The 24984-nt window shown below is 39.6% G+C and overlaps 1 protein-coding gene across 6 annotated transcripts in view; it reads right to left on the reverse strand.

The window, feature by feature from the left end:
* The window catches only part of LOC118394968 (neurofibromin-like), a 180132-nt gene that overhangs the window by 70487 nt on the left and 84661 nt on the right, over window positions 1-24984 (reverse strand). For 4 of the 6 annotated variants that reach the window (XM_052518488.1, XM_052518482.1, XM_052518498.1 and 1 more), the window contains exons 23-34: window positions 15854-16054; window positions 15425-15606; window positions 15087-15298; window positions 14648-14809; window positions 14393-14496; window positions 14020-14155; window positions 4941-5003; window positions 1254-1412; window positions 987-1084; window positions 486-632; window positions 234-380; window positions 2-112 (exon numbers count right to left, since the gene is read on the reverse strand). In XM_052518488.1, coding sequence (XP_052374448.1) covers window positions 2-112; window positions 234-380; window positions 486-632; window positions 987-1084; window positions 1254-1412; window positions 4941-5003; window positions 14020-14155; window positions 14393-14496; window positions 14648-14809; window positions 15087-15298; window positions 15425-15606; window positions 15854-16054 — 1722 coding nt within the window. The remainder of the gene's footprint in view (window position 1; window positions 113-233; window positions 381-485; window positions 633-986; window positions 1085-1253; window positions 1413-4940; window positions 5004-14019; window positions 14156-14392; window positions 14497-14647; window positions 14810-15086; window positions 15299-15424; window positions 15607-15853; window positions 16055-24984) is intronic. The other 2 variants (XM_052518510.1, XM_052518495.1) reach the window with 1 other exon arrangement.

A 24984-nucleotide genomic window follows, 5' to 3' on the forward strand; every position in this document is an offset into this window, starting at 1 on the left:
CCTGCGAGCAATGTAGTAGAAGAGTGGGTTGCCATTCTTGGAGGTGCCAGCCTGGTAGAAGACGTTGAGGGTCTTCAGGGCTTTGAACTCATCTTTTTCATGGACCTGGTGCCTGGAAATCAGGGACAAACGGAAAATAGAATGCTTCTGAATCAACTACACTCACTAACTGCTAGCATCCGGAGTGTCTTTGAACATTTTACACACTAACTCTACAGTAGGAGAACAGTTACCTGGTCATAAACTCTTCAAACTTGGAGCTGGTGAGGTTGAGGCTGGACCAGTGTGTGTCGGCCACAGGTTTGTGCTCGGGTGGCCCCAGATAGGCCAGGAGGGTGGCCATCTTGTCAAACGGCCGCCTGCCCACTGCCTTGTGGTCCCTATGGAATGGAAAGAGGGGAGAGAGAGACCGCTGTCAGACAAAGAGGGCTATACTGGTAGTGCACATAATAACATGATGACTGGTGACTCATCATGTTACTGACCTGTTGCTAGAGAGGTACTGTCCGATCCTCTCCTGGTTGTTCCACAGCAGCCTGTGGAGGGCCAGAACGTTGCCATCACTGATGAAGGACAGGCTGTGGTTGACTGAGTCACTTGGAGGAGAGTCAGATGCTATGTCCAAGAAGAACCTACAGGACAATACAGATTGCTCAAACAGAACTGGAAATCGATTACAAAAATCTTTAATATTTTAGAAAACGAGTCTAGGTATGTAATTCTCAGCTTCATAACGAAGTCGGGGCTCGGATCAGTTCCTGCTTTTCAAAATACTGAAAGAGCAGTGTGTGCTATTATCCGCTTTCAACGTGAGGCTTTTTTGTCAAAAGCTTTGCTGGTATTAAAAAATTCTTCTGACTTACCGTCCATGTAAGAAAATATACAGGTTAAGATGTCGTCACAAATCTGGGACCAGCACCAATGCAAAGTAGCATAGCTGGTCCCATTGTTGCAAAGAGTTTTTTGTCATCTTCAACCTAGCTTACCGCCTGGCTGCATCAAAGTTGCTTTTCACAAAGTCGTTAAAAGGCCTCATGTGCTCCTCTTTGGTAAACAACACATGGTTGGCAATGCTCTGGAGGATCTGAAGACAGAGACAAAAACACAAAACAGAGCGCAAATTAACTCAAATAAAAGGTCATAAATAAAATGTATTTTTTACAATTACTTTATCAAACTCATTCGGGTCAAAGCCACTACTGTCGTTTTCACGAGGTGCTTATTTTATTAAGATGGAAGCTCCCAACCCATACCTTGGACATGAGCTTTAGTCCTCTCTCTATCCTGGGTGGGGGCTTCTCATCCAGGATGCCTGCCTCGTAGGGCGACACGATGGCAGGGTTGATGAAGCGCAGGAACATGGCACTGCCCACCGCCCCTATACTGTCCTGGGGGAAACGCTGGCTCACCACCTAGTGGAAGAGGAGGGTGATGGAGAACAATGGGGAGGGAGGAGAACAGGAGGGGTGGGAACAGAGTGGGGAGAAGACAAAATAAGAAAAGTTAGATGCTTGTACGACATGACTGAGAAGATCTCACACCACCCTTCTCAAAGCAAACCACAGAACGAGAGAGAAAGAAAAAAGCGAGAGAAATAAAGGAAGAGTCAAAGTGCAAGAAAGAGGGAGGGAGGGAGGGAGGGAGGGAGGGAGGGAGGGAGGGAGGGAGGGAGGGAGGGGGAGGGAGGGGAGGGAGGGAGGGGAGGGGAGGGGGGGGAGGGAGCTAAGTACAGAAGTCCATATTTTGGTACAGCCTTATTCTAAAAATGGATTAAATTACAAATGTTCCTCAACTTACACACAATCCCCCTGAATGACAAGGCGAATATATATATTTTAAAAAATATATTTACATAAGTATTCAGACCCTTTGCTATGAGACTCGAAATTGAGCTCAGGTGCATCCTGTTTCCATGAATCATCCTTGAGATGTTTCTACAACTTGGAGTCCACCTGTGGTAAATTCAATTGATTGGACATGATTTAGAAAGGCACACAGCTGTCTATATAAGGTCCCACAGTTGACAGTGCATGTCAGAGCAAAAACCAGGCCGTGAGGTCGAAGGAATTGTCCGTAGAGCTCAGAGACAGGATTGTGTCGAGGCACAGATCTGGAGAAGGGTACCAAAACATTTCTGCTGCATTGAAGGTCTCCAAGAACAGTGGCCTCCATCATTCTTAAATGGAAGAAATTTGGAACCACCAAGACTCTTCCTAAAGCTGGCCGCCCAGCCAAACTGAGCAATTGGGGGAAAAGAGGTGACCAAGAACCTGATGATCACTCTGACAGAGCTCCAGAGTTCCTCTGTGGAGATAGGAAAACCTTCTAGAAGGACAACCATCTCTGCAGCACTCCACCAATCAGGCCTTCATAGTAGAGTGGCCAGATGGAAGCCACTCCTCAGTAAAAGGTACATGACAGCAGCTTGGAATTTGCCAAAAGTCACCTAAAGGACTCTCAGACCATGTAAACAAGATTCTCTGGTCTGATGAAACCATGATTGACCTATTTGGCCTGAATGCCAAGTCTCACATCTGGAGGAAACCTGACACCATCCCTACGGTGAAGCATGGTGGTGGCAGCATTATGCTGTGGGGATGTTTTTCAGCGGCAGGGACTGGGAGACTAGTCAGGATCGAGGGAAAGATGAACGGTGCAAACTACAGAGAGCTCCTTGATGAAAACCTTCTCCTGAGTGCTCAGGACCTCAGACTGGGGTGAAGGTTCACCTTCCAACAGGATAATGACCCTAAGCACACAGCCAAAAAAACGAAGGAGTGGCTTCAATACAAGTCTCTGAATGTCCTTGAGTGGCCCAGCCAAAGCACAGACTTGAACCCGATCGAACAACTCTAGAGAGACCTGAAAATTGCAGCAACACTGCACATCCAACCTGACAGAGCTTGAGAGGATCTGCAGAGAAGAATAGGAGAAACTCACCAAATACAGGTGCGCCAAGCTTGTAGCGTCATACCCAAGAAGACTCAAGGCTGTAATCACTGCCAAAGGTGCTACAACAATGTAAAGGGTCTAAATACTTATGTATTTGTGATATTTCCATAATTTTCTAGAAACCTGTTTTTGCTTTGTCATTGTGGGTTATTGTGTGTAAGGCTGTAACCTAAGAAGGGGTTACAACAACTTTTGTTATGTAGTGATCATGAGATAGATAAGTTGTGATCTCGACATAACAAGGGAATTATTATTTTTATTCACGTCCTTCTCTCTGGATTTATGGAACTATGACAAGAACATTTTAATTAAAGCTTAGAGGAAAATGAAGCCTTTGAAAAACAAACAAAATGCCAGCAGCAGAGGACAAAGAGCTTGCTTTTAATGGAACTGACAGTGTTTCAGCAACATCAAATCTCAATCATATCTGTTCATTTACACACCCAGGAGAACTTAGATATGGTCATTTTCATGGTTTCAGAAATTCATAGAATGTTAAGGAATGACGTATAGTAAGGCGTTTGGGAAAATTCTATAGCAATATTGAGCGGGAAAGCGGCCGTGCCTTTGAACAATTAATAGACACTGCAGTAAATAAAACCAGATGTATATCTGTCTTGTCCAGGACTGGCGTCTAGGCAGATCAGTGCGCCATAACCAAATCAGAGCTAAGCCATTTGCCACATAGGCCTGCGATCATTAACTTTGAACTGGACTGCGTTTTCAAACAGTAGCAATAGCGCAACTTTGGATCATTAGCGTGCATTTGCCAAAAGCCACAAAATACACCTGAATGGATTTCTGCAAATACCACAAGAATCCTCTTAAATTTGGGAACTTAGGCCTATTGACAACTTTTATACATAGGATGCTGTATACAGCACTTTAACACATTAAAATAAAAGAGAGAAATAATATTTGCCCAGTCTTTGGTGCTGTGCTTGCAGATGTGCTGCGATCCTAATCACAAAGTATTTAACTCCAAATAGGGCTGCATCGCAGTGCTAGCTGTGCCACTAGAGATCTTGGGTCGAGTCTAGGCTGTCACAGCCGACTGGGAGACCCATGGGGCGGTGCACAATTGGCCCAGCATCGTCCGAGTTAGGGGAGGTTTTGGCCGGCAGGGGTGTCCTTGTCCCATCACGCTTTAGCGACTCTTATGGCGGGCAGAGTGCATGCACGCTGACGCGGTCGCCAGGTATACCGTGTTTCCTCCGACACATTGGTGTGGCTGGCTTCCAGGTTAAGCGGGTATTGTGTCAAGAAGCAGTACGGCTTGGTTGGGTTTCAGAGGACGCACGGCTTGAGACCTTCGCCTCTCCTGAGTCCGTATGGGAGTTTCAGCGATGAGACAAGACTAACTACCAATGGCAAAACTACCAATACCACGAAATTGGGGCGAAAACAGGGTAATAAATATATATATTTAAAGTACCTATAGCTCGTAATGTTTAAACGTGTTTTTCATTTTTTTGCACTATATTGATGAAAGAAAGAAAGAGAAAGGAAAGAAAGAAAAAGAAATCAAGGAAAGGGGAGAAAGAAAAGAGAATGCTGGCATCAAACTCACTCCACCGAGGGCTGAATGTCTGCGGGTTTACAATCCTCCCTTGTACTTTATCGACCATTAAAAACGGATTAGTAAACAACTCCCCTCACCTTGTTGTTTAGGTCCTAATTGAAAGGAAAACTAAAAGCCGCAGACACTAGGCCCGCCATGGATAAAGTTTGACACCCCTGCTGTAACGGAATGCACTGGTTTCTTGGCATGGTTAATAGGAAATGGAAGCAACTAAGTTGGCACCTGTATTAGTACAAGGATTTTAAGAGAAGGCTGAACACAGACTTGAATGTGAAAACCGTTTCAAGATGAACAAATTAAGCACTAAATCAAACCATAAAAATAAAACAAATTTTTAAAAATGCAACAAAAACGTATTTTTGCTTTTGAAAATAAAGTGGCTGAGGAAGAAGTTCTCTGAACTTACTGCTTTTTTGTTTTCCTTTCTGTCTTTAACTGTGGCTTTAGTCAGTAGAGAGTGGCAAGTAGCCTACAGAACAGAGATGAGCACAAACAGGTCACAGCACCGGCCACACACACACACACACACACACACACACACACACGCTACACAAGAGAATCTGCCGGCACAGCCCTACTATTGAACAGCATAGCATGTGTCTGTGCAGGTTTTTTTACAGGCAGACTTTAGCACTATGGTAGTAGTATGGGAGAGTATCGAGCAAATGGAGATCGATATGTATAAACTTCACTTTCTGTGAGATTTCGGTTTTGTGTGCCACAAAATAACATTAGTGGTTCCAAAGCACCCTGTGTTCATCTCAATGAGATATCAAAACAGCTGATGTGTTACTTTAAGTCAGTGTCGGGAGAAATTCCGCCTTTGTGGAATCAGAGAGCAGTAGGGCAGCGGTGTCGGCTCATCAGACATGCAGATGGAAACAGCAGGAAATAGACTGGGGTAGTGTGTGCCCATACAGAGGTGTTCTTTCATGGAAAAGTTAGGCTTAATAGAGACGAAAGTCTCTCTCTGTGTGTGTGTGTGTGTGTGTGTGTGTGTGTGTGTGTGTGTGTGTGTGTGTGTGTGTGTGTGTGTGTGTGTGTGTGTGTGTGTGTGTGTGTGTGTGTGTGTGTGTTTAAGAGGTTGGGTGACTGTGAGCAGGAACACACTAGCTGCTTTGTGGTGTCTTGATGTTGCTGTAGCCAGGTAATTCAACTGCATATGTTCCCCCTTTTCAAACTACCACCATTGAAGGTACAGCCCTTATTCTGTTCTGTCACAGTACATGAAGAGAGAACATGTAGGAGAGGGCAGAGTACAGTGGTTCCTCCTTTAAAAGTTGCGTCATACTTGAAGGGCTGCTGCAGCATTCTATGGCACGTTAATTAATTGTCAGCCATATTTTACATTAATGGACGTTAGTGCTATTTTGACCACCAGAGGGCACCTTTGAGAAGCATTTGATTGTCTCCCATATTGGCACTACTAGAGAATTTATCATTTAAAACCTTTTGTAATAACATAGTACATGGGATTGATTAATACATTTGATTAATATTGTGGTGTTTCTATTCCAAGAAAAACAAGAATGCGGGCACGTGACAGACAGGGAGGAAGAAGTAGGCTGTCCTTGTTAATAAGAATTTGTTCTTAACTGACTCCATATGTGTTATTTCATAGTTGTGATGTCTTCACTATTATTCTACAATGTAGAAAATAGTTTTAAAAAAAGAAAAATCCTGAAATGGGTAGGTATTTCCAAAATTTTGAATGGTCCTTGCTTAATTAATTTGATTAATATTATGGTGTTTCTATTCCAAGAAAAACAAAAAACTATCTGGGTTTCTGTTAGGATGGAATGGAAAATATGGCGCTATACAACGAGTCTGTCAGCAGTACAGTACTGGACTATTTAGCTAAAGAATCCCAAAATAAGAATTTGTTCTTAACTGGCTTGCCTAGTATAAAAAAAGGTTACACTAAGAGCATAACATTTCTACACCATAATTTTCTAATTCTAGTCTAACCAATACTCAAACGGAGATTGAGTGAACAAAAAAAATCTCATTGGTCCACATGCTTGTCTCAGAACAGGGCGAAACGATACGGAAATCTTATTGCTTCAAAAATCTTACTGCTTTAAATCCTATTGCCTCTAACTTCAATATGCTCTTTCCATAAATAAAGACCTACACCATTTTTAACAGCACATTACTCAAGACTAGTGAGACTCATTTCACCTATGGTAGGCCAACAGTACGTCGACAAATATGTGTTTCAATGAAATGATTCTCTGCCAACATTTACATTTAGAGGATTGGAGGATTCTAAATTAATATCTAAGGGGAATTGTCCATTAAATATTGTCAGATAAACGGAAAATGCCCTTTAGATATTAATTTAGAATCCTCCAATCCTCTAAATGCAATTATTGGCGGCTTTATTTACAAAGTAGTGAGAATGTCTCACCCCATGTTCAAGAATGGCCTTTTTCTCGCTCACTCCTGGTTAAATGAAAACCAAATCTCCCAAATATCGTTACTTTTTAAACAAAGCGATTATTATTAACTAATTTAGAATTATATAAAAGCCCCTTAGATATTCTCACAGATCCTAAGGGATTTCTATAATAGTAAATTAAAAAGTGACGATATTTTGAAGATTTCGTTTTCATTTAACCAGGAGTGAGTGAGAAAAAGGCAATTCTTGAACATGGGGTGAGACATTCACACTAATTTGTAAATAAAAACAGTTTGTTATTTAGAATTATTTATTTCTGGAGAAACATAACTTGATTATTTATCAGACATCACTTGCTTATATTCAGTCAACACTTATATCTTAAGAATATCATGGAATGGTCCTTCTGTAGCTCAGTTGGTAGAGCATGGCGCTTGTAACGCCAGGGTAGTGGGTTTGATTCCCGGGACCACCCATACGTAGAATGTATGCACACATGACTGTAAGTCGCTTTGGATAAAAGCGTCTGCTAAATGGCATATATTATTATTATTATTATTATATAATTTAATATTTTCATTTTCCATGCTCGTCTCAGAGCAGCGTGAAACGGTGCTGAAATAGACATCCACAGTGTGAAGGAGATATAGATATATAAAAAATAACTATTTTGGAGATTTCGTTTTCAAAAAAATTACAGTGAGCGACTGTAATCTGAATAAAGGCCAAAATAATATTTAGAAAGACCAAAATATAGCCCTGCTAATAGCCATAATGGTCTGTAGTTTAGACCCAATGATTCGTCTGACAAACAAAGAACTTTGCGTCCTGCAGTTCCAGGCATGGACCAAAGTTGGCGAGATATTCAATGACATCTTCACAGACAAATCAACCGTGGCCCTTGAGAAATTTGCTCAAAATTGTTACAGAAAAAAAGATCAAGCAAGCCGTGTCCCAAGCATCCGTTCAAACGCCATGTGTGGGGGGCAATTTCTAGCTAAGGACCAGGCCCATATTTGATTTTTGAGTTTGGCTATTTACAAGCAAAAGGTACATAAAATATTGTAGCCTACACCCCACGGACTGTTAGGTGTACAACAATAATTCACTCTCGCCTCCTTTTTCAGGTATCACGGCTCAAGATGTCTTTGAGGAAGAAATAATCAAGAGATGTGCCGGACCCTGTCAGAGAGGTGTTTCAGGGACCACATTTCTTTTAAGGTAGGATTCTAGCAATATTTTGTTACATTTAGGCCTATTTACAGGTATATTTCTATTATTGTACCTAATGTTGGCTGTTAAGCTTTTTTTCTTCTCCAAATGCAGACAATGACCTAAAACACACTGCCGCCCAGGTATACATTGCAAATGAGGGCATAAACTGGGTCAAGATGGCACCAGAGTAAGTAGACCTTGATGTAGTAAAATAAAAGGTTAAATAAAAATAAATAAATAAAAAGACCTACAACACCTTCGGTAGGCCTTCAGTATATCTGAAATATTACTTTAATCTCTACATGTAGGTCTCCTGATTTAAACCCGATCTAACTTCTTTGGCATCAACTGAAAAAATGAATCCGTAACTCTGCCAAGCTGACAAGCAAAAAGCAAAGATGAACTGGTCAAGGCTATCAAGATGTTTTGGCTAGAAAAAGACGATACAACAAATATATTGATCATCTCAGCAAGATTTTACCTGTGGTCATGGAGCTGGGTGGAAGTGCGGCTAAAATGTAGTTTAAATAAACAGCATTTGAATGTCTTTCTCGTTATTTTATTAACGAAAGCATACAGATGTTGATGAAGAAATACTGTCCTGCTGTTTTGAGTTAGAAACGTAACACTTTAGAGTAATCAAGCATCGGATACATTGCAAGTTGAGGGATTTTCACAACAGTAGCCGGGTTATAAAAAGTCTATTGTCTTGATAATAGGAAACATTTGCATAATGGGATACACCTGCTACAGTAAACTTGCCTCCAGTTGCCCATCACTACTGTAAATAAAAACACAGCATCTTGTTTACAATCCTACTTCTATTAGGCTGTTAAGCATCATAGCCTACCTCAGCCAGATATTTTATATAGGTCTAGGCTCCGAAAAAACTCCAATTAAGCCCTCTTGTTATTTGTAAAGTCAAATTAAAAAGATTATTGTTGAAATGAATTGCTCGACTGGTGCAGGTTTTCTCCATCTGTTGGTGTGCAACACTTGCATAACAAGTTAGCTATATTTTCAGCACCAGCCACAGTTCACCTCCTATTGATTGCGCTGCAGTTGCCAACCAGTTTTTTAAAATTGATTTAACTTTTATTTAACTAGGCAAGTCAGTTAAGAACAAATTCTTATTTACAATGATTGCCTACCCTGGCCAAACACGGATGACGCTGGGCCAATTGTGCGCCGCCCTATGCCACTCCCAATCACGGTCGGATGAGATACAGCCTGCATTCGAACCAGGGACTGTAGTAATGCCTCTTGCACTGAGATGTAATGCCTTAGACCCCTGTGCCACTTGGGAGGCATGACCAGCTCAAGTTGGGGGGTTCACACCTAGCACGGCTATTAGACAATTGTTTAGTAAAGGTTGAATGGTCTATTGTTCAGCGAATAGCCCATCCTAGAAACATTGTTTGCAGAATTCACAGCCAGCTACACTTGTGAAAAACTAATAATACTTGTTCCCCTTTCCACTTGTTAAACATTCCAATAGATAGTGTTTTTAGCCACAATTGGCCCCAACCCCAATTAATACATAAGGGTACAGTCGATAGATTTAGATTAGATTTAGATTTCGGGCTCTCCTTCACTGCAGCCAACATGAGTAAAACATTTTAAACGTGTTAACCCTCTCAAGGCTGCCGGCCCAGACAGCATCCCTAGCCTCGTCCTCAGAGCATGCGCAGACCAGCTGGCTGGTGTGTTTACAGACATATTCAATCAATCCCTATCCCAGTCTGCTGTTACCACATGCTTCGAGAGGGCCATCAATGTTCCTGTTCCCAAGAAAGCGAAGGTAACTGAGCTAAACGACTATCGCTCCGTAGCACTCACTAGTCAAGGATCATATCACCTCCACCCTACCTGACACCCTAGACCCACTCCAATTTGTTTACCGCCCCAATAGGTCCACAGACGATGCAATCGCCATCACACTGCCCTAACCCATCTGGACAAGAGGAATTCCTATGGAAGAATAATGGCCATCGATTACAGCTCAGCATTCAACACTATAGTACACTCCAAACTAGTCATTAAGTTCGAGGCCCTGGGTCTTGACCTGGCCCTGTGCAACGGGGTCATGGACTTCCTGACAGGCCGCCCCCAGGTGGTGAGGGTAGGTAACAACATCTCCACTCCGCTGATCCTCAACACCGGGGCTCCACAAGGGTGTGTTCTGAGCCCTTTCCTGTACTCCCTGTTCACCCATGCCTGCGTGGCCATGCACGCTTCCAACTCAATCATCAAGTTTGCAGACAACACTACAGTGGTAGACTTGATTACAAACAACGACAAGACTGCCTACAGGGAGGAGGTGAGGGCCCTCGGCGTGTGGTGTCAGGAAAATGACCTCACACTCAATGTCAACAAAACAAAGGAGACGAGAGGGGACTTCAGGAAACAGCAGAGGGAGCACTCCCGTATCCACATCGACTGGACAGCAGTGGAGAAGGTGGAAGTTCCTCAGTGTACACATCACTGACAAACTGAAATGGTCCATCCACACAGACAGCGTGGTGAAGAAGGCACAGCAGCGCCTTTTCAACCTCGGGAGGCTGAGGAAACTTGGCTGGTCACCTGAAACCCTCAAACTTTTACAAATGCACAATCGAGAGCATCCTGTCAGAATTTATCACCGACTGGTAGGCAACTGCTCCGTCCATAACCGTAAGACTCTCCAGAGGGTAGTGAGGTCTGCACATGCATCACCGGGGGCAAACTACCTGCCCTCCAGGGCACCTACACCACCCAATGTCACAGGAAGGCCAAAAAGATCATCAAGGACAACAACCACCCAAGCCACTGCCTGTTGACCCAGCTATCATCCAGAAGGCAAGGTCAGTACAGGTGCATCAAAGCTGGGACCGAGAGACTGAAAAACAGCTACTATCTCAAGGCCATCAGACTGTTAAACAGCCACCACTAACATTGAGTGGCTGCTGCCAACACACGGACTCAAATCTATAGCCACTTTAATAATTAAAAACTGGATGGAATAAATGTACCACGAGTCACTAGGGATGATTTCAAGTTTTCATAACAATCGGTAATTGGCATTTTTGGACCCCGATCATGTCCGATTACATTGCACTATCTTAACATAATCATAATCACTGGTTAACTACACATGGTTGATGATATTACTAGTTTATCTAGCTTGTCCTGTGTTGCATATAATCGATGCGGTGCCTGTTAATTTATCATTGAATCATAGCCTACTTCGCCAAACGGGTGATTTAACAAGCGCATTTGTGAAAAAAGCACTGTCGTTGCACCAATGTGTACCTAACCATAAACATCAACCCTTTTCTTGAAATCAATACACAAGTATATATTTTTAAACCTGCATATTTAGTTAATATTGCCTGCTAACATACATTTATTTTAACTAGAGAAATTGCGTCACTTCTCTTGAGTTCTGTGCAACAGAATCAGGGTATATGCAGCAGTTTGGGCCGCCTGGCTCGTTGCGAACTGTGAAGACTATTTCTTCCTAACAAAGACAGCCAACTTCGCCAAACGGGAGATGATTTAACAAAAGCGCATTTGCGAAAAAAGCATAATCGTTGCACGAATGTACTTAACCATAAACATCCACACCTTTCTTAAAATCAATACACAGAAGTACATATTTTTTAAACCTGCATATTTAGTTAAAAGAAATTCATGTTAGCAGGCAATATTAAACTAAGGAAATTGTGTCACCTCTCTTGCGTTCATTGCACGCAGAGTCAGGGTATATGCAACAGTTTGGGGTGCCTGGCTCGTTGCAAAATAATTTGCCAGAATTTTACGTAATTATGACATTACATTGAGGTTGTGCAATGTAACATTAATATTTAGACCTATGGATGCCACCCGTTAGATAAAATATGGAACAGTTTCGTATTTCACTGAAAGAATAAACGTTTTATTTTTTAAATTATAGTTTCCGGATTTGACCATATTAATGACCTAAGGCTCGTATTTCTGTAGTCAAAGGTATATTAAATACAAATGGTATAGAGATAAATAGTCCTATAATTCCTATAATAACCTCAACCTAAAACTTCTTACCTGGGAATATTGAAGACTCATGTTAAAAGGAACCACAAACTTTCATATGTTCTCATGTTTTGAGCAAGGAACTTAAACGTTAGCTTTTTTACATGGCACAAATTGCAGTTTTACTTTCTTCTCCAACACTTTGTTTTTGCATTATTTAAACCAAATTGATTTGATTGATGTATTTTATTAAGTTAAAATAAAAGTGTTCATTCAGTATTTTTGTAATTGTCATTATTACAAATAAATAAATAAAATAACTTTTTTTAAATATATATTTTTTAAATTGTCCGATTAATCGGTATCGGCTTTTTTTTTGCCACCTCCAATAATCGGTATCGGAGTTGAAAAATCGTAAAATCCGTGGACCTCCACTAGTCACTTCAAAAAAATGCCACTTTATATAATGTTTACATACCCTACATTACTCATCTCATTTGTATATACTGTACTCTATACCATCTACTGCATCTTGCCTATGCCGTTCGGCCATCGCGCATCCATATATTTATATGTACATATTCTTAATCATTCCTTTACACTTGTGTGTGTACGGTAGTTGTGAAATTGTTAGATTACTTGTTAATTATTCCTGCATGGTCGGAACTAGAACCACAAGCATTTCGCTACACTCGCATTAACATCTAACCTTGTGTATGTGACCAATAAAATTTGATTTGAGAATGTTGAGGGTTCGAAACCTGCTTCCTGTTTGTTTCATTACATTATTATGCCGGTCTCTGAGCAAATAGCCTGGATTGTTACACCAATCTCGTTCCTCACCCTCTTCCACACGTCATTCTCCGCCCAAGTGGCTCGCTTGTGGGTGTGCTGGCAGGATGTGGCAGCACCTTCGGTTGTGCGTCAAGAATTTAGCATAGCAAGTTTGTATGCAGGTCTGATAACTCACAGGTAAATAGTATTATGCTCTAAACCGCTCTGGTGACAAACAAACTTTGCTGCCCTGTTTTCAAGTCGTCCACATGGCTGGGAGAACCTCCTCAGATTAATGCAGATGAAGGGAGTTAGATATGCATAGGAAGTGTAGTGGACTGTTTTTTTTTGTATATATGAATTACAAATCAGCCTTTACTTAAATCATGTTTCTAGTCTATTGCATAGTTACAATGTGTAATCATTGATGTCCCAGGAGCGGTAAACACTGTTGTAGTATATAATTGTAATACATACATGCAGACACAGCATCATTCAGATAATGGAGTTTGATACACCTGGTATTGGATATGACTGAAAATAATTTTGCTAAATAGCGAATTTCGTAAATTAACTTCGACAAAAAAATATGCACAATCGTTTTTTTCTACATTATTCCTCTCAATTGTACATTTTTTGCTTAACTCGTTATGACGTTATAATTACTTAGATTTGCTTCCACCGTAATGTTTTGTCAGCCATCTTTGCTGAAGGAAGTCACCAGGGACGGGTGGCTCGAGTCAAATTCGTCTTTGGAACCACTCGATATGATTGGTCATATAAAAACATTGGGACCCAAATGCATAATGAGTGCTCTAACTCCCCCTTGTGGTGGTCTGGATGAATGACGCTGTGATGCTAGTTACCTCTAAGTCCCGCGGTGTAAGCACAGAATTTTAAAAAGGAGGAACCACTGTATGGATAGCGGCAATGATAGTGGAAAGTCAGAGGAAAGTAAGAAGGTTGTGGCAGTGGGTGTATTAGAGTGAGTGAGAGCTATTGACTAATGCCATTACCGGCACAGTGTGGAAGAAGGAAGCCAGTGGCGACAGCACTCCACCCACCCAGAGAGCAGTGTCAGGCCAGGGGTGGAATATGAGCCTACCTGGTAGAGACAGTGACACACACTGCGTAGCTGCGGAGGGAACTCGCTGGAGGAGTTGATAATGGCCAGGAAGAACCGGTCTGTGATCTGGAGAAGGTTCCGCTGGTTCTCCTCAAGGTTCTCCGACTGTTCTAGTCTACAGACAGGGAGGGTGGAGAGGACAAAAAGAGAGGAAACAGAGGGGGGGAAAGAGAGGAAGGGGAGAATCCTACAACTGTCATTCATGAAATAGAAAGTAAAAATTGCCTTGGTAACTTCCATTTAACAAGGTTACCCCCCCATAATTGCTCAAATCGATGTGCTATCCCTTACCACCACAACAGGCTACCACAGTTAAACTAACTGTTGGAATGCTTCCAGTGAAGGTTCCTACCTGGTTGTGTCCACCTCAAAGCTGATGTTGTGCCACTCTGGGGTGGTGACGACCCCTTTAAGTAGAGGCTCAAGTAGCTTCTGTAGGTACGCCGCCCCGTACACCTGACAAAGGATTTCAACGTTAAAATGGATTTAAAATGTCATGCTTGGTGTGAGTGCTTCAGGTTCTACTATTTAAAATGTCATGCTTGGTGTGAGTGCTTCAGGTTCTACTATTTAAAATTGTCTGTATGGGAGAGAAATGTGGTTTTACCTTGAAACAGAAGGTCATGATTTTACTGGCCAGGCTGTTGCCTCTGAACAGAGTCTGCATAGAGTCAGCCAGCTCCACCTCCTTGGAGAACATGTTCCACAGAAGCTGATACAGCAGGTGGCGGGAGTCGAACAGCGTCACCAACACACGGGCCAGCTCGTCCTGAAGAAGACACATGCAGACAAAAATTCGTAAACACCTTTCTAGAACTACTAGAACTAACACACTCATACTAGCACAGGAGTGGGCCAACCCTTTTCCTGGAGAGCTACAGGAGATGCAAGCTTTTACTCCAGCCTTGCACTAACATGTCTGATTCTACTAATGAATCAGCACCTTGACGAGCAGAAACAGGTGTGTTATTGTAGTGCTCTTCAGTGTGAAGTTTGGTCACCCCAAGATGAGACAAAAATGACCTAGTGCTCTTTTTCGTACATACCCACTGGGATCCTGGCACCACATTGGCCAGTGCCATGGCGATGGGCAGCTCCCCCTGGTCTCCCATCATGGTGACCAGCTCCACCAGCCTCTCAAAGCGGTCAGCTAGCACCGTCTCTGCCAGTGTGTCAAACTCTGTCCCCTGCTGGAGGATCTTAGTCAGAACCTCCATGAAGGTGGCCCGTGTCTGCAGGTCCTTATGGTAGCCCAGACCTGGAGAAGGATGGATAGTGGGGGAGGAGTGAGAGAGACAGAGCGACAGAGAGAGATGAAGGGTGGAAGTGGATGCAGGGACATTTTAACTGAGGTTTGATTGTTCATTTTGGAAGCTATGATCACCGATAGAGTGCATTAGTCCGCTGTCCACGTTGGCGTTGAGGAGGTTGGACATGGCCAGGACAGTACAGTGTCTGAGGGAGGCCAGGCGTCGAGACATGCCCCTCTTCCTCCCAACCACCGGCTGGCCATCATCCTCCACCTCACTGCAGTCATTCAGCAGGTTCATAAACAGGGTAAAGTACCTGGGTACAGGGGGTAAAGCAGGGTTCAGAACACTTAACTGTCAGTATGGATTCAAATTAAGTGCACATTTAAGTAAATGCATTCATTTACTTCTATACAGAAACAGAGTTTATTTTGCGTGTGGAAATGTTACAGCATGCACAGTAAACAGAAAGCTGAAGAGCAGCAACAGATAACTAAGTCTCTCTGGATTAGAGTGTCAGCTACATGACTCAAATGTATATGAGTAAAGCATGTTGTAGTTACTTGAGGAAGAGCTGGGACTTGGCCTCCATCAGCTCCACCCCGTCTCCCTCCTCTGGTTGTAGAGGCAGGCCAGCTAACAGAGACACCACCGCCTCCATACTGGCCTGGTCCAGGTCTCTGGTCAGACACTTGATATCGTCATCAGCAGCCTGGTTGGAGGTGCCCATCACCCAGTCTGTCAGGTACTCCACCATCTTGTTCCTGGAAGAGACGTGGTGAGGGGTTGAATTAACAAAAATCTTTTTAAAAAGGTTCATTATTGGTAGCCTTTAAAGGGGCAATCAGCAATTGCTACAGACATTTTTGGCCTTATAAACAAATGATGTATACCAGAGGTGTGGACTCGAGTCACATGACTTGGATTCGAGTCAGACTGGAGTCACAAATATAATGACTTGCAACTCGACTTTGATTTTAACACCAATGACTCATGCCTTATGACTCGACCTGACACCCGATCCAAACCCAAATATTAAAAATGATGCTATTAAAAAGTGTCCAGCGCATCAACTCTTCATTTAACGGATTACAGTTTGAATCGGACAGCAGCCAATAAAATTGTGAAGGCTGAGAAATAGTTGCGCATGGCAGTGCAGAGGAACGCTGATGGGTGAATTCAGATGGAGCCCTTGGAAAGATGGCGCTGTACCAACAAAACGGATATAAAGATGACGCTGTACCGACAAAACGGATATAAAGATGACGCTGTACCGACAAAACGGATATAAAGATGAGGCTGTACCAACAAAACGGATATAAAGATGACGCTGTACCGACAAAATGGATATAAAGATGACGCTGTACCAACAAAACGGATATAAAGATGACGCTGTACCGACAAAAAACAGATAAAGATATACAGACAAAAAAAGATGACGCTGTACAGACAAAAACAGATATAAAGATGACGCTGTGCAGACAAAAAACAGATATAAAGATGACACTGTACCAACAAAAACAGATAAAGATGACGCTGTACAGACAAAAAACAGATATAAAGATGACGCTGTACCAACAAAAAACAGATAAAGATGACGCTGTACAGACAAAAAACAGATATAAAGATGACGCTGTACCAACAAAAAACAGATAAAGATGACGCTGTACCAACAAAAAACAGATAAAGATGACGCTGTACAGACAAAAACAGATATAAAGATGACGCTGTACCAACAAAAACAGATAAAGATGACGCTGTACAGACAAAAAACAGATATAAAGATGACGCTGTACCAACAAAAAACAGATAAAGATGACGCTGTACCAACAAAAAACAGATAAAGATGACGCTGTACCGACAAAATGGATATAAAGATGACGCTGTACCAACAAAAAACAGATATAAAGATGACGCTGTACAGACAAAAACAGATAAAGATGACGCTGTACAGACAAAAAACAGAAAGATGACGCTGTACAGACAAAAAACAGATATAAAGATGACGCTGTACAGACAAAAAACAGATATAAAGATGACGCTGTACCAACAAAAAACAGATAAAGATGACGCTGTACAAACAAAAACAGATAAAGATGACGCTGTACCAACAAAAAACAGATAAAGATGACGCTGTACCAACACAAAACAGATAAAGATGACGCTGTACCAACACAAAACAGATAAAGATGACGCTGTACCAACACAAAACAGATAAAGATGACGCTGTACCAACACAAAACAGATAAAGATGACGCTGTACAGACAAAAAAAACAGATAAAGATGACGCTGTACCAACACAAAACAGATAAAGATGACGCTGTACCAACAAAAACAGATAAAGATGACGCTGTACCAACACAAAACAGATAAAGATGACGCCGTACCAACACAAAACAGATAAAGATGACGCTGTACAGACAAAAAACAGATAAAGATGACGCTGTACCAACAAAAAACAGATATAAAGATGACGCTGTACAGACAAAAAACAGATAAAGATGACGCTGTACCAACACAAAACAGATATAAAGATGACGCTGTACCAACAAAAAACAGATAAAGATGACGCTGTACCAACAAAAAACAGATATAAAGATGACGCTGTACCAACAAAAAACAGATATAAAGATGACGCTGTACCAACAAAAAACAGATATAAAGATGACGCTGTACCAACAAAAAACAGATATAAAGATGACGCTGTACCAACAAAAAACAGATATAAAGATGACGCTGTACCAACAAAAAACAGATATAAAGATGACGCTGTACCAACAAAAAACAGATAAAGATGACGCTGTACCAACAAAAAACAGATAAAGATGACGCTGTACCAACAAAAAACAGATAAAGATGACGCTGTACAGACAAAAAACAGATATAAAGATGACGCTGTATCAACAAAAACGTATATAAAGATGACGCTGTACCAACAAAAAACAGATAAAGATGACGCTGTACCAACAAAAAACAGATAAAGATGACGCTGTACCAACAAAAAAACAGATAAAGATGACGCTGTAGACAAAAAACAGATAAAGATGACGCTGTACCAACAAAAAACAGATAAAGATGACGCTGTAGACAAAAAACAGATATAAAGATGACGCTGTACCAACAAAAAACAGATAAAGATGACGCTGTAGACAAAAACAGATATAAAGATGACGCTGTATCAACAAAAACGTATATAAAGATGACGCTGTACCAACAAAAAACAGATATAAAGATGACGCTGTACCAACAAAAAACAGATATAAAGATGACGCTGTACCAACAAAAAACAGATATAAAGATGACGCTGTACCAACAAAAACAGATATAAACTGTACAGACAAAAAACAGATATAAAGATGACGCTGTACCAACAAAAAACGTATATAAAGATGACGCTGTACCAACAAAAAACAGATATAAAGATGACGCTGTACAGACAAAAAACAGATATAAAGATGACGCTGTACCAACAAAAAACAGATATAAAGATGACGCTGTACCAACAAAAAACAGATATAAAGATGACGCTGTACAGACAAAAAACAGAGATAAAGATGACGCTGTACCAACAAAAAACATATATAAAGATGACGCTGTACCAACAAAAAACATAAAGATGACGCTGTACAGACAAAAAACAGATATAAAGATGACGCTGTACCAACAAAAAACATATATAAAGATGACGCTGTACCAACAAAAAACAGATATAAAGATGACGCTGTACCAACAAAAAACAGATATAAAGATGACGCTGTACCAACAAAAAACATATATAAAGATGACGCTGTACCAACAAAAACAGATATAAAGATGACGCTGTACCAACAAAAAACAGATAAAAGATGACGCTTTACCAACAAAAACGTAGATAAAGATGACGCTGTACCAACAAAAACAGATATAAAGATGACGCTGTACCAACAAAAACAGATATAAAGATGACGCTGTACCAACAAAAAACAGATATAAAGATGACGCTGTACAGACAAAAAACAGATATAAAGATGACGCTGTACCAACAAAAACAGATATAAAGATGACGCTGTACCAACACAAAACAGATATAAAGATGACGCTGTACCAACAAAAACAGATATAAAGATGACGCTGTACCAACAAAAACAGATATAAAGATGACGCTGTACCAACAAAAAACAGATATAAAGATGACGCTGTACCAACAAAAAACAGATAAAGATGACGCTGTACCAACACAAAACAGATAAAGATGACTGTACCAACAAAAAACAGATAAAGATGACGCTGTACAGACAAAAAACAGATGTAAAGATGACGCTGTATCAACAAAAAACGTATATAAAGATGACGCTGTACCAACAAAAACAGATAAAGATGACGCTGTACCAACAAAAAACAGATAAAGATGACGCTGTACCAACAAAAAACAGATAAAGATGACGCTGTACCAAGAAAAAACAGATATAAAGATGACGCTGTAGACAAAAAACGTATATAAAGATGACGCTGTACCAACAAAAACAGATAAAGATGACGCTGTAGACAAAAAACAGATATAAAGATGACGCTGTATCAACAAAAAACGTATATAAAGATGACGCTGTACCAACAAAAAACAGATATAAAGATGACGCTGTACCAACAAAAAACAGATAAAAGATGACGCTTACCAACAAAAAAACAGATATAAAGATGACGCTGTACCAAGAAAAAACAGATATAAAGATGACGCTGTACCAAGAAAAAAACAGATATAAAGATGACGCAGACAAAAAACGATATAAAGATGACGCTGTACCAACAAAAAACAGATAAAGATGACGCAGACAAAAACAGATATAAAGATGACGCTGTACCAACAAAAAACAGATAAAGATGACGCTGTACCAACAAAAAACAGATAAAAAGATGACGCTTTACCAACAAAAACGTAGATAAAGATGACGCTGTACCAACAAAAAACAGATATAAAGATGACGCTGTACCAACAAAAAACAGATAAAGATGACGCTGTACCAACAAAAAACAGATATAAAGATGACGCTGTACCAACAAAAAACAGATAAAGATGACGCTGTACCAACAAAAAACAGATATAAAGATGACGCTGTACCAACAAAAAACAGATATAAAGATGACGCTGTACCAACAAAAAACAGATATAAAGATGACGCTGTACCAACAAAAAACAGATATAAAGATGACGCTGTACCAACAAAAAACAGATAAAGATGACGCTGTACCAACAAAAAACAGATATAAAGATGACGCTGTACCAACAAAAAACAGATATAAAGATGACGCTGTACCAACAAAAAACAGATATAAAGATGACGCTGTACCAACAAAAAACAGATATAAAGATGACGCTGTACCAACAAAAAACAGATATAAAGATGAACCAACAAAAAAGATATAAAGATGACGCTGTACCAACAAAAACAGATATAAAGATGACGCTGTACCAACAAAAACAGATATAAAGATGACGCTGTACCAACAAAAAACAGATATAAAGATGAAGCTGTACCAACAAAAAACGGATATAAAGATGACGCTGTACCAACAAAAAACAGATATAAAGATGACGCTGTACCAACAAAAAACAGATATAAAGATGACGCTGTACCAACAAAAACAGATATAAAGATGACGCTGTACCAACAAAAACAGATATAAAGATGACGCTGTACCAACAAAAACAGATATAAAGATGACGCTGTACAGACAAAAACAGATATAAAGATGACGCTGTACCAACAAAAAACGTAGATAAAGATGACGCTGTACAGACAAAAAACGTATATAAAAATACGCTGTACCAACAAAAAACAGATATAAAGATGACGCTGTACCAACAAAAAACAGATATAAAGATGACGCTGTACCAACAAAAACAGATAAAAAGATGACGCTTTACCAACAAAAACGTAGATAAAGATGACGCTGTACCAACAAAAAACAGATATAAAGATGACGCTGTACCAACAAAAACAGATAAAAAGATGACGCTTACCAACAAAAAACGTATATAAAGATGACGCTGTATCAACAAAAACAGATATAAAGATGACGCTGTACCAACAAAAACAGATAAAAAGATACCTTTACCAACAAAAAAACAGATATAAAGATGACGCTGTACCAAGAAAAAACAGATATAAAGATGACGCTGTACCAAGAAAAAACAGATATAAAGATGACGCTGTACCAACAAAAACAGATATAAAGATGACGCTGTACCAAAAAAACAGATATAAAGATGACGCTGTACCAAGAAAAAAACGTATATAAAGATGACGCTGTACCAAGAAAAAAACAGATATAAAGATGACGCTGTACCAACAAAAAACAGATATAAAGATGACGCTGTACCAACAAAAAACGTATATAAAGATGACGCTGTACCAACAAAAACAGATATAAAGATGACGCTGTACCAACAAAAAACAGATATAAAGATGACGCTGTACCAACAAAAAACGGATATAAAGATGACGCTGTACAGACAAAAAACGTAGATAAAGATGACGCTGTACAGACAAAAAACAGATATAAAGATGACGCTGTACCAACAAAAAACAGATATAAAGATGACGCTGTACCAACAAAAAACAGATAAAGATGACGCTGTACCAACAAAAAACAGATAAAGATGACGCTGTACCAACAAAAAACAGATATAAAGATGACGCTGTACCAACAAAAAACAGATAAAGATGACGCTGTACCAACAAAAAACAGATAAAGATGACGCTGTACCAACAAAAAACAGATAAAGATGACGCTGTACAGACAAAAAACAGATATAAAGATGACGCTGTACCAACAAAAAACAGATATAAAGATGACGCTGTATCAACAAAAAACGTATATAAAGATGACGCTGTACCAACAAAAAACAGATATAAAGATGACGCTGTACCAACAAAAAACAGATATAAAGATGACGCTGTACCAACAAAAAACAGATATAAAGATGACGCTGTACCAACAAAAAACAGATAAAGATGACGCTGTACCAACAAAAAACAGATAAAGATGACGCTGTACCAACAAAAAACGTATATAAAGATGACGCTGTACCAACAAAAAACAGATATAAAGATGACGCTGTACCAACAAAAAACGTATATAAAGAGGACGCTGTACCAACAAAAAACGTATATAAAGATGACGCTGTACCAACAAAAAACAGATATAAAGATGACGCTGTACCAACAAAAAACAGATATAAAGATTACGCTGTACCAACAAAAAACAGATATAAAGATGACACTGTACCAACAAAAATCAGATATAAAGATGACGCTGTCCCAACAAAAAACAGATATAAAGATGACGCTGTACCAACAAAAAACAGATAAAGATGATGCTGTACAGACAAAAAAGAGATAAAGATGACGCTGTACCAACAAAAAACAGATATAAAGATGACGCTGTACCAACAAAAAACAGATATAAAGATGACGCTGTACCAACAAAAACAGATAAAGATGACGCTGTACAGACAAAAAACAGATATAAAGATGACGCTGTACCAACAAAAAACAGATATAAAGATGACGCTGTATCAACAAAAACGTATATAAAGATGACGCTGTACCAACAAAAACAGATATAAAGATGACGCTGTACCAACAAAAACGTATATAAAGATGACGCTGTACCAACAAAAAACAGATATAAAGATGACGCTGTACCAACAAAAACAGATATAAAGATGACGCTGTACCAACAAAAAACAGATATAAAGATGACGCTGTATCAACAAAAAACGTATATAAAGATGACGCTGTACCAACAAAAAACAGATATAAAGATGACGCTGTACCAACAAAAAACGTATATAAAGAGGACGCTGTACCAACAAAAAACAGATATAAAGATGACGCTGTACCAACAAAAAACGGATATAAAGATGACGCTGTACCAACAAAAAACAGATATAAAGATGACGCTGTACCAACAAAAAACAGATATAAAGATGACGCTGTACCAACAAAAAACAGATATAAAGATGACGCTGTACCAACAAAAAACAGATATAAAGATGACGCTGTACCAACAAAAAACAGATATAAAGATGACGCTGTACCAACAAAAAACAGATATAAAGATGACGCTGTACCAACAAAAAACAGATATAAAGATGACGCTGTATCAACAAAAAACGTATATAAAGATGACGCTGTACCAACAAAAAACAGATATAAAGATGACGCTGTACCAACAAAAAACGTATATAAAGAGGACGCTGTACCAACAAAAAACAGATATAAAGATGACGCTGTACCAACAAAAAACGGATATAAAGATGACGCTGTACCAACAAAAAACAGATAAAGATGACGCTGTACAGACAAAAAACAGATATAAAGATGACGCTGTACCAACACAAAACAGATATAAAGATGACGCTGTACCAACAAAAAAACAGATATAAAGATGACGCTGTACCAACAAAAAAACAGATATAAAGATGACGCTGTACCAACAAAAAACAGATATAAAGATGACGCTGTACCAACAAAAAACAGATATAAAGATGACGCTGTACCAACAAAAACAGATATAAAGATGACGCTGTACAGACAAAAAACAGATATAAAGATGACGCTGTACCAACAAAAACAGATATAAAGATGACGCTGTATCAACAAAAAACGTATATAAAGATGACGCTGTACCAACAAAAAACAGATATAAAGATGACTCTGTAACAACAAAAACAGATATAAAGATGACGCTGTACCAACAAAAAAACAGATATAAAGATGACACTGTACCAACAAAAAAACAGATAAAGATGACGCTGTACCAACAAAAAAACAGATATAAAGATGACGCTGTACCAACAAAAAACAGATAAAGATGACGCTGTACCAACAAAAAAACAGATATAAAGATGACGCTGTACCAACAAAAAAACAGATAAAGATGACGCTGTACAGACAAAAAACAGATATAAAGATGACGCTGTACCAACAAAAAAAATATATAAAGATGACGCTGTACCAACAAAAACAGATAAAGATGACGCTGTACCAACAAAAAACAGATATAAAGATGACGCTGTACCAACAAAAAACAGATAAAGATGACGCTGTACAGACAAAAACAGATATAAAGATGACGCTGTATCAACAAAAAAGGTATATAAAGATGACGCTGTATCAACAAAAAAGGTATATAAAGATGACGCTGTACCAACAAAAACAGATATAAAGATGACGCTGTATCAACAAAAAAGGTATATAAAGATGACGCTGTACCAACAAAAAACAGATATAAAGATGACGCTGTACCAACAAAAACAGATATAAAGATGACGCTTTACCAACAAAAAACAGATATAAAGATAACGCTGTAACAACAAAAAACAGATATAAAGATGACGCTGTACCAACAAAAACAGATATAAAGATGACGCTGTACCAACAAAAAACAGATATAAAGATAACGCTGTACCAACAAAAACAGATAAACATGACGCTGTACAGACAAAAAAGTATATAAAATTGACGCTGTACCAACAAAAACAGATATAAAGATGACGCTGTACCGACAAAAAACAGATAAAGATGACGCTGTACCAACAAAAAACAGATATAAAGATGACGCTGTACCAACAAAAAACAGATATAAAGATGACGCTGTACCAACAAAAACAGATATAAAGATGACGCTGTATCAACAAAAAACAGATAT

The sequence above is a fragment of the Oncorhynchus keta genome, chromosome 1, assembly GCF_023373465.1.
Source record: "Oncorhynchus keta strain PuntledgeMale-10-30-2019 chromosome 1, Oket_V2, whole genome shotgun sequence".
In the NCBI taxonomy this organism is placed as follows: domain Eukaryota; kingdom Metazoa; phylum Chordata; class Actinopteri; order Salmoniformes; family Salmonidae; genus Oncorhynchus; species Oncorhynchus keta.